This window comes from Miscanthus floridulus, chromosome 19, assembly GCF_019320115.1.
Source record: "Miscanthus floridulus cultivar M001 chromosome 19, ASM1932011v1, whole genome shotgun sequence".
NCBI classification, from domain to species: Eukaryota; Viridiplantae; Streptophyta; class Magnoliopsida; order Poales; family Poaceae; genus Miscanthus; species Miscanthus floridulus.
Window position 1 is genome coordinate 97,279,800 of NC_089598.1, and position 13,288 is coordinate 97,293,087.

Below are 13,288 nucleotides of genomic sequence, written 5' to 3' on the forward strand. Positions count from 1 at the left end.
AGTTTAGAGTTGCATATAGTCAGCTTATCCCTGCTATGCCTGACAAGACTCAGTGGCCGAAATCTACTCATTATTTTTTCATGCACCCACCTCTATTAAAGCAAGTAGCTGGTAGGCCTAAAACAGAGAGGCACAAAGGTAGCTCTGATAAGAAAAGGAGTAAAGGCCAGCACCAATGCCCTGTTTACATGGACTACGGACATCATTGGCATAATTGCAAGCGAGGAAGACCAGAAGACATTGCTGCTATGAAAGCTATCAAGTAATAATTTGTCTACTCTTTCTCTACTTTTAATAAAACACATATTAGTGACTTTCTTATTTTTGACATTGCAGAGAAGAACCAAAGAAGAGGGCAAAAAACAACAAATCTGCTGAAAGTTCCATTATGCCTTTGGAAGAAGCACCATCTGCATCCATGTCTTTTCCACCAAGGTTTGCAATTCCATATCCCTTGCAATGTCAAACTTACTCCCATGTTCACTTCAAACTTATGATTGATTCTATATTCCTACTGTCTCACCATAGTCAAAGCTTGGAAACTACTGCTAAAAAAAGAGAAAAATCTGTTGATTGTACTCCCAACACATCTAAAAGGTACTTATCACTAGTGCTGAAAATATGAATTTATGCTATCATGAATGACTATTTGTCTTAGATACTAAATAGATTGCTTGTCTTTCACCACAGCCAATCCTTGGAGATATCAAGTAAGAAAAAGGGGAAATATGGTAGCTCCAACTCAGGCACATCAAAAAGGTACTATTTTCAACTCTGAATTTTTTCATTGTTCATATTTCTATTTGCTAAAAATCATTGTTGCCCTATATTCACATGTCCAGGTCAAGGAGTGGCTCCAATCAACCCGAGGCACTTTCCATTGATTTCCCTGCCCACACAGATCAACCTAGGAAGGCCAAGGCTAAAAAGAAGGTCACATTCAAAACGAAAAAGAAAATGCTTGGCAAAGAGGCGGTAAACAAGCCAAAGGTGATACTTGACAGCCCCGCAATGGGCACACGAAGCAAAACTTCTCAGCCTACTAGCCCGGCGATGAGTACAAGAAGTAAAAGAAGCCTTAGCCTATGATTTCTCATGTGTGTAGCACTAGCTTGCGTATGTGACAACTAAATTTATTTGACTTATGTGCGAACTGAATTTATTTTAGATGTCCAATATGTGTGAACTGAATTTATTTGAGATATCAAAAATGTGCGAACTGAATTTATATGTGCAATTGGCTCCATGTCTGGAAAAAAAATGCGTGCTAATGCTGTAGTTATGATGTGCTCTAAAGTTATGTGCAAGAAGTGAAAATAATGCTCAAAATGAAACATATGCAATTTACAAGCATCTACAAAATGTACAGTAGAATTTGAATTATAAAATATCAAAAACTGAATTCTAAACTATCAAAAACGATGCTTTGGGGTAGAATCGACTTTTTGTCTCTCATCTAACACCGTTACAGGGTCGAATTGATGGGAAGGCCAGATAAGGAATCGAAAGTCGGATTGGAGGCCAAATAGGTAAGTTGGAAATTTTCAAGGACCAAGAAAGAAAGCCTGAGTTTTAAGAGGGCCATGTAAGTAAATTTCTCTAGAAATAATCATTTGGGTGATATGCCAATCTGCGGTGGCCACACACGATTAGCATGGTAGGGAGGGAACTAGAGTGCCACTTGCCAAGGTGGTAGAAGATGGTTGGTGTTATTACAGCAGCAGGCGAGACAACAAAATTGCAATACAACAAGGTTAATGTATAAGCGAATCCTGCAGAGTGATTTTTATCAGAAATAGAGGAATACAAAGGCATGCAACGGCGCATGGTGGAGAGAGAAGATCAAAATGTACTAAGGTTAGGAGGAAGAACAAATTGAGGATTTTATCCATTGGCTTTGCAACTGTTGACTAAAGTGGAAAGAGTGTTAAGTCAATTTGTAGTTTTGTGTCTTTGGTCTTAGGCTATCTCCAACAACAATACCTAAAATACAAGATATATTCGTCCTTTGGGTAGCGCTACAGGCAAAAGGTTCAATAACTATTCAGCATATTCTCCAACAACAAGACCCAAAAGAGAATCATTTCTGCAAATGGGTTTTCAGGAGAGATGATGCCCATATTTAGGTTGTGCCTCTCATGTAACTAAAAATAGGTCTCCCGTATAGGTACTCTGTTGGAGGCTGATTTTAGATCTCTTGCTACCCATTTTGGGTTTGGGTGTCCATATGAATTCCATGTTGGAGACAGTCTTATATGATCCATTGCCGACTAAATTAAAAAAAAGTGTAAGCGGTTTGTAGTTTTGTGTCTTTTGTTTTATATGGCTAATGGGTGCAAAGGTAAGGACTTAAATAAGTCCCTACAAGAAGCTAAGTCTAGCCTAGTCATTTTGTTCTCTACTTGATGGAATAGTTCAATGTTCACATTTTAACTTTATCTATATAAACGTCTTATACTTCAAAAACCTAAAATGGATGAATCCTTTAGACAACCATGTGAAAACAGTTATGAACGTTCGTCGAGCCACCGACTCTAGATTCAAAGATCCAAGGAAAGGTTTTATGTCGCCAAACTTAAATATGTAGATTTTAGGTTTACAACATCTCAGGGTCAGGGTTGTAGGAGAGGTGATTGAGGGGCAGGAGGCTTATCTTATCAGCCATGGTATAATATTTTTCTATCACAATAAATCAGCAAATAGTATTTTTCAGCCTGACTTTTCAGCGAAACGAACAGGGCCTTAGAGAAGTAAATTTTGTTTTTTTATGGTTTGAGTGCGTCACACCGAAGAAGAAAGAAGAATGGGATCGAATCATCGAAGGCAAGCCGGAGGAGAAAGAAAACAATTCCACGTACTATATAGTCAAAGATCCAAATGCCTTTCATTCGTCACCCGAGTTGAACATGTATTTCGGATCATCATCACGGTATAACATCATCTATACCCGTATTCCTCACTTGGGTTTGCCACATTTCTCTAATATAAATTGTTAAAATATTGCAATTGCTAAATAAGGCAGGATATTTTGCCATGCATATATGTATTTCTTCAATACTATAAGCAGAAAGAATTGCATATAATGTATGGATGTATTGCATTAAGCCTCTTGAATGGTATATATAGACTATAGAGTACAGTGACTTGAGAGCAAGACATCTCTCTAGATATATATGGCAATACTAGGCCATGTTTAGTTCCCCCATTTTCCAGAATTTGGCACTATGCAAAAAGAAGATTCCCCGTCACATCAAACTTACGGTACATGCATGGAGTACTAAATGTTGACGAAATCAAAAACTAATTGCACAGTTTGGTTGTACTCTACGAGACGAACGTTTTGAGCCTAATTAGTTAACGATGGGACAATTATTACCAAATAAAAACAAAACGATACAGTGCATGAACAGTGCCACCGAATCCGGCAGCGCCGAATCGGCCTCCAACTAAACACGGCCCTAGATTACAATGTTAACTACTAAAGTTGTTTTAATGAACCTTTTGGTAAAACAACTCTGCGTACAAATTTCATTAAAACATGCTATCACAAAATCCCACAAGTGCGAGGGTTTTCAGCTTCATCCATACCATTCCTATGCGAGAGCATGTTTAAGGAGCTTGATTGGTGAGATTTTGTGAGTATGTTTAAGGAGCTTCATTGGTGTGAAATAGCTTCGAAGCTATTTGCAAAAAAAAAAAAAAAAAAAAAAACTGTTTGGTAAGAAAACGACTTCAAACAAATCATAAAGATGATGGTGAAGCTATGAAAAACAGGCCGTAAATATACTCTAATATCTTTGTAGCTATAGCGAGAGCATCGTCACAGACGATAAGACTAGATACTACGGAGTAGAACCTAAAGACTAACCTATGTACAAACTGTAATAAACCGGCGGCTAAACACACGAGGAATCTTTGCCAAATATAGATGGTGGTGGTGGGTGAAGCGCCACCCGGAGCAAGCTCCAAAACTGAGCTTTCGCCATCAAATCCCCATATCTCCGTCGGATCATAACCGAATACCAGCGACATGGTACTGATTGCTATGCCTGGGGCTGGGGGCTTCTCTCTCGGCTCTCACTATCGATTTGATCGACATGGCCGGCCGGCGAACGGCGTCAAGTGCTAACCAATTTGGCCTGCCCTCTAACGCCGAAAGGTTGGGAAACAGTTCCGTCCCTGCGTCCACGTCAACATAAAGATCACACACACACACACACACACACACACACACACACACAGAGGCGAGGCGAGCCCCAAACACGAGCCGGCCGGCCGGCCGGTGCAACCGCGAGCCAACCCAAGCAAGTACCCAGCCAACCGCATCGGGCACGGGAGGTTGGTCTGTACTAGGAGTAGCTAGCTCACTGTCACAGTGGCACTGGCCAGTCATCACGCGGCCGTCGTCGCCGTCGCGCACGCGTCGTCTCGTCTCCCCAACCGCACCGGCTCGTGCACTGTAGCTCTGCTGTAGCACGCGGGAGCCGGAGCCGGTGAAGCTCGAATTTCTGGTTGGTATCGGTGAGAGGGGAAGAAGGGAGAGAGAAGAATGGATCCCGGTAACAGAGGAGCCGGAGCCCCCGAAATCTGTACCTGTGTGAGCGCGCGCGGGCGCGCCATGGGTGGCCAGGCTGCTGCTGGTTTTCTCCGAGCTCCCACATTGAATGACAAGCAGGAGCATTGATGGCCCCCTTTCAGATGGTAGATGGCGCGCATTCACGCCGCCACGGTACGAGCCCGAGCTCAGCTCCCCCTCGCTGCTCCTCCGCTATATAGAGCTAGCTCCATCACCCAGTCACCCACTGCCCTCCCCAACCGCCATTGCTCACTGCTCAGCTCAGTAGCAGCAGTAAACCCACGCTGACAGACAGCTAGCTGGTTCATTTCTGGCTGGCCGGCTGGTGGCGCGGCGGTGGTGGTAGTGCTCGGCACAGCCAAGAACAGAGAAAGAGAGAGAGAGATCATCGATGGATGTGAACGACGTGCTGCTGGTGGTGCTGGCGGCGGCGCTGGGAGCCATGTGGTGGCGCCGATGCTCCAAGACCGGCGGCGTCGATGGGCTCCCGCCGGGTCCGCCGGGTTGGCCGGTGGTGGGAAACCTGTTCCAGGTGATCCTGCAGCGGCGTGCCTTCATGTACGTGGTGCGCGACCTCCGGGAGAGGTACGGCCCCATCTTCACGATGCGGATGGGGCAGCGCACCCTGATCGTGGTCACCTCGGCGGACCTCATCCACGAGGCGCTCGTGAAGCAGGGCCCCATGTTCGCGAGCCGGCCCGAGGACAGCCCCATCCGCCTCCTCTTCAGCGTCGGCAAGTGCACCGTCAACTCGGCGCCCTACGGCCCGCTGTGGCGCGCGCTCCGCCGCAACTTCGTCGCCGAGATCGTGTCCCCGCACCGCGTCAAGTCCTTCTCATGGATCCGGGAGTGGGCCGTGGACGCGCACCTGCGCCGCCTCCGCGCGGAGCTCGCCGCGGAAGGCGCGGTGAGGGTGATGGCCAGCTGCCGCCTCACCATCTGCAGCATCCTCATCTGCATCTGCTTCGGCGCCAAGATCCCCGACGAGCTGATCCGGGAGATCGAGGAGGTGCTCAAGGACGTGATGATGATTTCCTTGCCCAAGCTCCCGGACTTCCTGCCCCTCCTCACGCCGCTCTTCCGGAAGCAGCTGTCCGAGGCCCGCGCCCTGCGCCGCCGCCAGCTCGGCTGCCTCACGCCGCTCGTCCGCGCGCGGAGGGACTTCCTCCGCGACGGCGCCAAGGGGGCGGCGGCGGCGAAGGACGGCGTGGAGATGATGAGCGGGCCCGGGGAGGCGTACGTGGACTCGCTCTTCGACCTGGAGCCGCCCGGCCGCGGGAAGCGCCTCGGCGAGGAGGAGCTCGTCACGCTCTGCTCCGAGGTCATGAGCGCCGGCACCGACACCAGCGCCACCGCACTGGAATGGGCCATGATGCACCTCATCCTCGACCCCGCCGCGCAGGAGCGCCTCTACGACGAGGTCGTCGCCAGGGCCGGCAAGACCGCCCGGATCACCGAAGCCGACGTCGAGGCCATGCCCTACCTCCAGGTAACACTAGTTCTTTCTACCGAACTTCCTGATATCCTTTCTTTACATTCATTTCGGTTGCGGTTTCCATTCTATACGACACGGATGTTCCAAACAACATTGGAATTCGATAAAATACACACACACACACACACACACACACTGGAAGATACATTGTTTAGAACACGAGAATGTCATAGGTATGTGTGTGTGTGTGTGTCTATATATATATATATAGACACACACACACACCTCCTGCACTAGTTCAATTTGCACATGCGAGTAGTAAATACGAAATTCTTCCGGTTTTCCAAGAAAATGTACATTATTTTTTGACTGCACGAAATTGGTAGCTGCATTGGATATGAAATTGCAGATGGATAGGCTTTCACTGTTGACTGTACAGATGCATATGCGAGATCGATCCCAAATGAATTCAACGGATTAAATAAAAGGAAAATTAAACTAAATCGTGGACATGATGTATCTATATATCCTTGGGTATTTATATATTTACTATTATTACGGATGATATTTTACACTGTGTTACTGACACATGAGTCATTGGCATGGTACTTTTTAGATTAAATATGTAAATAATCCATCCTTGGTACTGATAGGTACCAGGTAGCAAATAGATAGACGGCTTCACATTCGCTTTTATCTGAAAGACAGTCACACCAGACAGTGATAGCTGACTAGTGATTACTGTACATTGGTTCATCCGTCAGCAACTAAAAACGAGTCTCTTAATTAAAATGATGTTTTTTGTACTTGATTCCGACCTCCAACAAAATTGCGGCTACTAATTAGTAACAGTTGACGCCGAAATTAAAACCCTTGTCCATAGCAAGCAATAGTCAGTGATGTGCTTCTAGAACTACAACAAGTGATTTGCTAGTGTCCATCCGTCATGAAAACGACGTGCTTTCAAGATTCCTGGGTTTTAATACCACAACTGTATATAGCTGAAAACCGAAAGCGATGGTCGCACGCGCGCGCACGTACATTCCCAGGGGCATGTTGGTCCCTCCGCCGCCGCCGCCGCCGCCGATGACGACGACGACCGTTTTAACTTACCCGGTGCATGTGCAGGCGGTGGTGAAGGAGACTTTCCGGCGTCACCCGCCGAGCCACTTCGTGCTGTCGCACGCGGCGACGCGGGACACGGAGCTGGGCGGGTACCGCGTGCCCGCCGACGCCAGCGTGGAGTTCTACACGGCGTGGGTGACGGAGAACCCGGCGACGTGGCCGGACCCGGAGGCCTGGCGCCCCGAGCGGTTCCTGGAGGGCGGCGAGGGCTTCGACACCGACATCACGGGCACCCGCGCGCTGCGCATGATGCCGTTCGGCGCCGGCAGGCGCATCTGCCCCGCCGCCACGCTCGGCGTGCTCCACATCCAGCTCATGCTCGCCAACATGGTGCGCGCGTTCCGGTGGACGCCCCCCGCCGGCGAGGGACCGCCGGATCCCACCGAGACGTTCGCGTTCACTGTCGTCATGAAGAACCCGCTCCGCGCTGCCTTCGTCGAGCGGAACCACCCCGCCGCGACGGCGACGGCCACGGCGGAGTGATGGTGAAAGTTAAAAAAAAAAACTGGGCTCTCTGGCTTGGTAAGTTGCTGCCACGTGTACGTGCGTGTCCTGCGGTGCATTGCATGGTACGGGAGGGTGATTATGGCGCGCGGCGGTATAATAAAATTACAGTTATTAATTACTCCACGGTGAAGGTCATCCTAGCTGTTGGTTGGTTGACGAATGGCTGGATGGACACGTACGTACGGCCGGGGGCAAATGGATGTGATTCATGTGGATGCAACGCACGATGCTGTCACAATACCATAAAATTTTTCTAGTGTTCCCTGTGCTATTAATTTTTAATAGTAGTACTGTGTTTTTAGCTTTCTCTCATTTTTCTTTTCTCTTGATTTGATAAAAAAAATGTACGTAATAGTTATTGTATGATCGATCTACAGCCGGTTCGTTTGGCCGTTAAACGATCGTAAATTTTTAGCCGGAACAGTATTTTTCTCTCACACAAACCAACGAGTAGTACTTTTTCACGAACCAGCAACGATACGAACCAGCCAACCGAACAGGCTGCTGGTTTAGCTCTGCTCAGCTGCATGCATGGCGGCAACAGCCGCCGCCGTACCCGCTCGACTGGCCGCCTTGCTAGTTGCCACACTCCAACTCTACGCGTCGCCGCCGATTTTGTTTCGCGTCGTCCGACCCACGGCACCGTCAGTTTTTAAGCCATTTTGGCCCCGTTCGGCGGGTAGAATTTTAGCTGAAAAATACGGTTCTGGTTGAATTGTTGTGAGAGAAAAACACCGTTTCAGCTGAAAAAAGAAGCCGAACAAGTCGAATATGGGGGAAGCCGAATAGGGCCAATTTGTTTAGTTTATAAACTCTAAATATGAATTGGAGATGTGCGTTGGAGTTGTGTGCAAACTGAGAAATTTGTTTGTCGAAAGAATAAAACAATTTATAACTTCAAATATGGAAGTTATCCTAGATTTGCTAGGCACTCCCTTCATCCAGATTATAAGTCATTTCAACTCTCACGTAGAGTCAAAGCATTTCAAATTTGACCAAATCAATATAATAAAATAATATGATATGAATAAGTATCATTAGATTTTTGATTAGTTATATTTTTATAGTATACCTATTTAATGTTATAAATTTTGACGTTCTCTTTAATCAAACTTGAGATACTTTCACTGTCCAAAAGTTAAAATAACTTATAATTTATGACAAAAGGAGTATTCTTTTTTCTACTTACGTTGAGCTGGCCTACTACAGCAATTTTATTTTTGTAAGACTGTGCAGCAATTGTTGGTTGTTCCATGCGGTCAGAAAGAAGTGCAGCTGAGCATGCCAAATTAAATAAGAGATGTAGCTAAAATGTCACCTTAATGATTTTATTAGTAAGCAACATTTAGTATTACAAGGTGTAACAGACTGTTAATTTTATATTTACCTGTATATGTATATATCTTCTGACGAAAGGAGACCACAGAGTACTATTATTATTACTATTATTGTACAGTTTCTCTAGTAATAAAGTTGGTATGAACATTGACACCTGCCGCTGTTCATGGGGCTCAGGGGTTGCCCTACGCATGGAGTGAAAAATGGTTTCTACTGACGATTCCTAAAAAAAATAGAAAGAATGTATATATTTTTCTTCTACCAGTTCACCAGTTTCAAAAAGGAAATTGTAACACTCAGGGCCGACACCCCCTACTCAGATAGGAGCGGTGGAACCCCTGTGGAGCCCCTATAAATTTTTAGTCAAAGTTATATAGTATAGGAGGACTGAGACTTAAGATCGAACAACATTATTGTTCAGGCCCATAAAATATTTCCTCGGTCCGTCGCTGGTAACACTATAATATAATATGTACTATGATTGTACCTGCAATGCTTGATTAAGATTCTTAATCCAACTGTGGGGATTCCTGCTGCTGCCTGTCTGAGCCTATGAGGTTGTAAACAAATGGATACGGAAACAAACAGCACAGTGCAGCTATGCCAAGGTGGTACCCCATCGGCCATCAACACAGATGGACGCCTTGTCTCTCAGGGTACACGCCGGATCACAAGTCAGGAACGTAGCTGTAGAGACGGCCCCGTTGCTATGAAAAAGGGCAAGTGGAGCAGTGGTTGGGCGACCCTTCTTCCACCCGTGGCCCCCGCCATGCCGTGAGACCGGCCACTGCAGGGAGTGTGCAGGCTGCACAGGTATGTAATGAAGCTGAAACAGGTAGCGGCCAGCCCCCGGTTTGAAACTGATGAAAACTTGCTGCTGCGATGCGAAGAAGGATCGGACGTGACCTGTCCCTGGCCGGCAGCCGGCGGCCTGGCCCGGGCTTCACATGCTCTCATTCAATTACCCCCGGCAGTAGTGCATCGATCGATCTGATCTCTCGTTTCTTTTCACATCGGGGCCGCCCGGGGTGGGCGCGGGGCATCACTCAGGGCTATTTGGCAGCCCCCTGCGAATTCTTTGGGCCAATCTCCCCGCGCCGATCTCCTCCGGGCTAAATTTTGGTGCTCTTTGGAAGACCACTAACCCGAGGTTCGCAACCCGTTTCCCTTCGTTTTTCACACGAAAATAATCCACGAGCGAGGAGGCCGGGAGGGTTTCCCCGTGCGATCGCGAGTTGCACGCGGCTTCTTCCTTCGCTCGCGAGGCCGCCCAATTGCGAGGCCGCTACCACCATAGCATCCGGTCGCTGCCGCGCCGGTATCTAGTCTCTGCCGCCCTCCGCCTCGTGCCAACGGTGAGCCCGTCTCCGCCGCCGCGACTTCTCTGGTCAGCGCACCCCGGTTCCACTTCGCTCCACCACCGTCGTTATCGCCGGTAAGTCCACCTCCATCCACATCTCCTTCCCCACAGAAGCTTCAAGATTTGCTAGGGTTTCATCCACATCTGTTTCTGGGTGATCTTGGAGTTACGAGTCCGCGAGCTCAGACGCCTCTACCGCTAGCCATTGTGCCATCCGCGAGCAACACCGACGTCGCCAGCAACACGACACAACCTCTGCCTCTACAGGTTAGTCTTCTGTCCACATCTCACACCCCTACTTGTAGATCTGAGCAAAACAACTACTAGGAAGATCTATTGTGCTGTACCAAGGTTGTTTCAGATCCAATTGCTTCATGTAGCTTAAAGAACTTAACTGTTGAACTACTTTACTATTCATTAGCAGAGTGATTCTATGGTTTCTTGTTTGTGATGTGAAAATAGATGTCGTGAATTATGATTCTTCAATAATCGGTAGAAATTGTAATGTTCATTGGTGAGCTGGTTTCTGTGTTCAGAACACCATTGCAATAAAATAGGATGGCATGCTGTGATGGATTTTTTTTCTAGCATTGCACAACAACTATATACATGCTTATAACGGTCCAGACATACAATGGTTGGGACGTTTGGCAGTCTTGCTATTTTCTAGCATGCAGACTAGTATAGTAACCGGTCACTACAATAGCAATTTTCTGCAAGGTGACTGAAGCATTTCTTTATTCCATTGTAACTTGTTGTGCTTTTTAGTACAGTCTTGCTATTCTCTAGATGTTAATATATTTTTTTTTTCAAAAAACTGAGATAGCCAAACTTGACCCTATGGTTTGGAAAAGAGGGAGTAGTGCAATTAAACCTGCAAAGCCAACACCACACCTAGGTTGTGAATCAGAAGGATCTGAAGGATTATTGTCTACTTTGTGCCATGTTTGTTAACTTTTACTCTCGCTGACACTCGGCACGAGATCTTAAGAAGAGTGTGCCTTTTTAATTTGATGGCAGTGTGGGATCTTAAGCAGAGTTTATTTTTTAATTTCAGTGGCGTCTATACTCGTCAATTACTCAATCTAATAATTTGCGTGCTAAATCTTGACAAGTGCTTCCGCTGCAGTCTCTGATAGCATAAGTCTATTTGCTACTTTTGATGGGCTAGACGTCTCAAGTGCACGCAATGAAGCTCAATCTGCACCTTCCAATCAAGATTCTATGCAAGGAGCGAGGGGTGGGAGAAAGCATAAGAAAAGTCATATTGGTTCTGCTATTGAGGATTTTGTGCAGTATAAAAAGATGCAAACAAGCAAAACCATGGAAGCTCCTCTCAATGAAAAGAAGAAACAAGATGAAGAATTTTCAGTCCACAAGTGTCTCGACAAAGTGTATGCAATGGAACTTACTGATGTGGAGAAAGCGTATGTTATAAATATCTTCAAATCTCAAATAGACATGGAGGTATTCATGAAAATGAAAAACAAAAGTGTTCGCTTGATTTGACTCAAACAGCAGATTAGGTATATTATTTGAATCTGTCCTTGTAATATCTGGGGTATATATGAACTGCAGTCATTAGTTTAGGTACTTCCATTTTTTTTGTCTGAACTACAGCTCGATTCTAGTCCTATGTTCTGTTTCAGTTCAGAGCAAGCAACCTACTATTGTCCATTCAACGATAGCTTGTTTTGCACAACTGTACTTTTTTTTTCTGGTCTGAATTCTTGACAGCAACAATGACTTCCATTATCATTTACATATTATATATTAGTGTAGACTTATTTTGAACATATTTTTTCTGTTGCACAACGATGACCAGGTGGTCAAAATACACTTTTGGTTATTATTGTTGGAACAGACTAGTATACACTTATTTTAGTATTGGTAAAGTTAGTAACTTAGTATGAAGTATACCGTTCCTCTTTTTTTCCTGTGCCAACAGTCTAGCCATGGTTGGTTTCCTAAGCTGTCCAGACAAGTAGTTGACAACTATTTTCATCCTGTTTTGTAGCAAGTTTGAATTGAATATTTCCACCCATACTAACATGACCTCACAAACTTTTTGTTTGTGCACTTGTATGAATACAGTGAAAGTAATAAGTCAATCCAAGATGTTAGATGGCACTTTGCTGTTTCAATCATACTTCTTTTTTTTTCTTTTGAGAAAGCTAAACTGTCCTTTTTATGCCTAGTGATTCATTATATCGTATAATCATTGAAATAAGCATAGTTCTTTCTTTTTTTTGAGAGAGCATGGTCACAATTGAGCTGCAAAATGAACTTGTTCTTGACCATCTTTCTTTGAGCTGCAAATGATAGTCATCAGCACATAGTCCAGGTGGACAGGCTCCCAGCTTGTCTGCAGGCTGCCTCTAGCAGAGCGAGTGCATCTGTCCTCGCCCTAAGCACAAACTCCCAACTTCTCATATCATTGATTTTGATTTTGTCTAGTTGTAAATTTGTGTAAGCTATTATACTTTTTCTTTGTGTTACTTGCAGAGGGATAGGTGGAAGCAATGCATGATTTGAGAAAAGTGATGCAGACTTGCTCAACATTTGTGCTATCATCTTGTCTGCAGTCAATCAATGCATGATCTGAGAATTGTCTGTCCATAGTGATCCTATTTTATTTTTCATTACCTCATTAGGTATGTTGATGGAGATGATAGTAGGAAGGCCGTATATTAGCTTTGTTGGAAAAGATGATACTTGAGTAGAACTTCTGTACGAATTTAACTTGTGGTGCTTTAATTTATTTATATTATGTTTTATGCTATTTTGTGTATATATCTTTGTTAAAAAAGTGTGGTATAGTGATAATCTGTAGATCTGTACGCATAGTTTATGTGACAACAGTAAATAGAGAGGCTCCGTACGTATTTTCTTGTGACCGAAGCAGGAAAATTGCCTTCCGCTTCTAATTGTCCATGCGTGGATATCT

At 45.4% G+C, this 13,288-nt stretch overlaps 1 protein-coding gene across 1 annotated transcript; it reads left to right on the forward strand.

Annotated features, from left to right (window-relative positions):
* The first annotated feature begins 4,394 nt into the window (after window positions 1-4,394).
* On the forward strand, window positions 4,395-7,761 carry LOC136529390 (cytochrome P450 77A1-like). The gene is made up of 2 exons (XM_066522463.1): window positions 4,395-6,065; window positions 7,140-7,761. The coding sequence occupies exons 1-2, from the start codon at window positions 4,968-4,970 to the stop codon at window positions 7,617-7,619; spliced, it is 1,578 nt and encodes a 525-aa protein (XP_066378560.1). The 5' UTR covers window positions 4,395-4,967; the 3' UTR covers window positions 7,620-7,761.
* The last annotated feature ends 5,527 nt before the right edge of the window (window positions 7,762-13,288 follow it).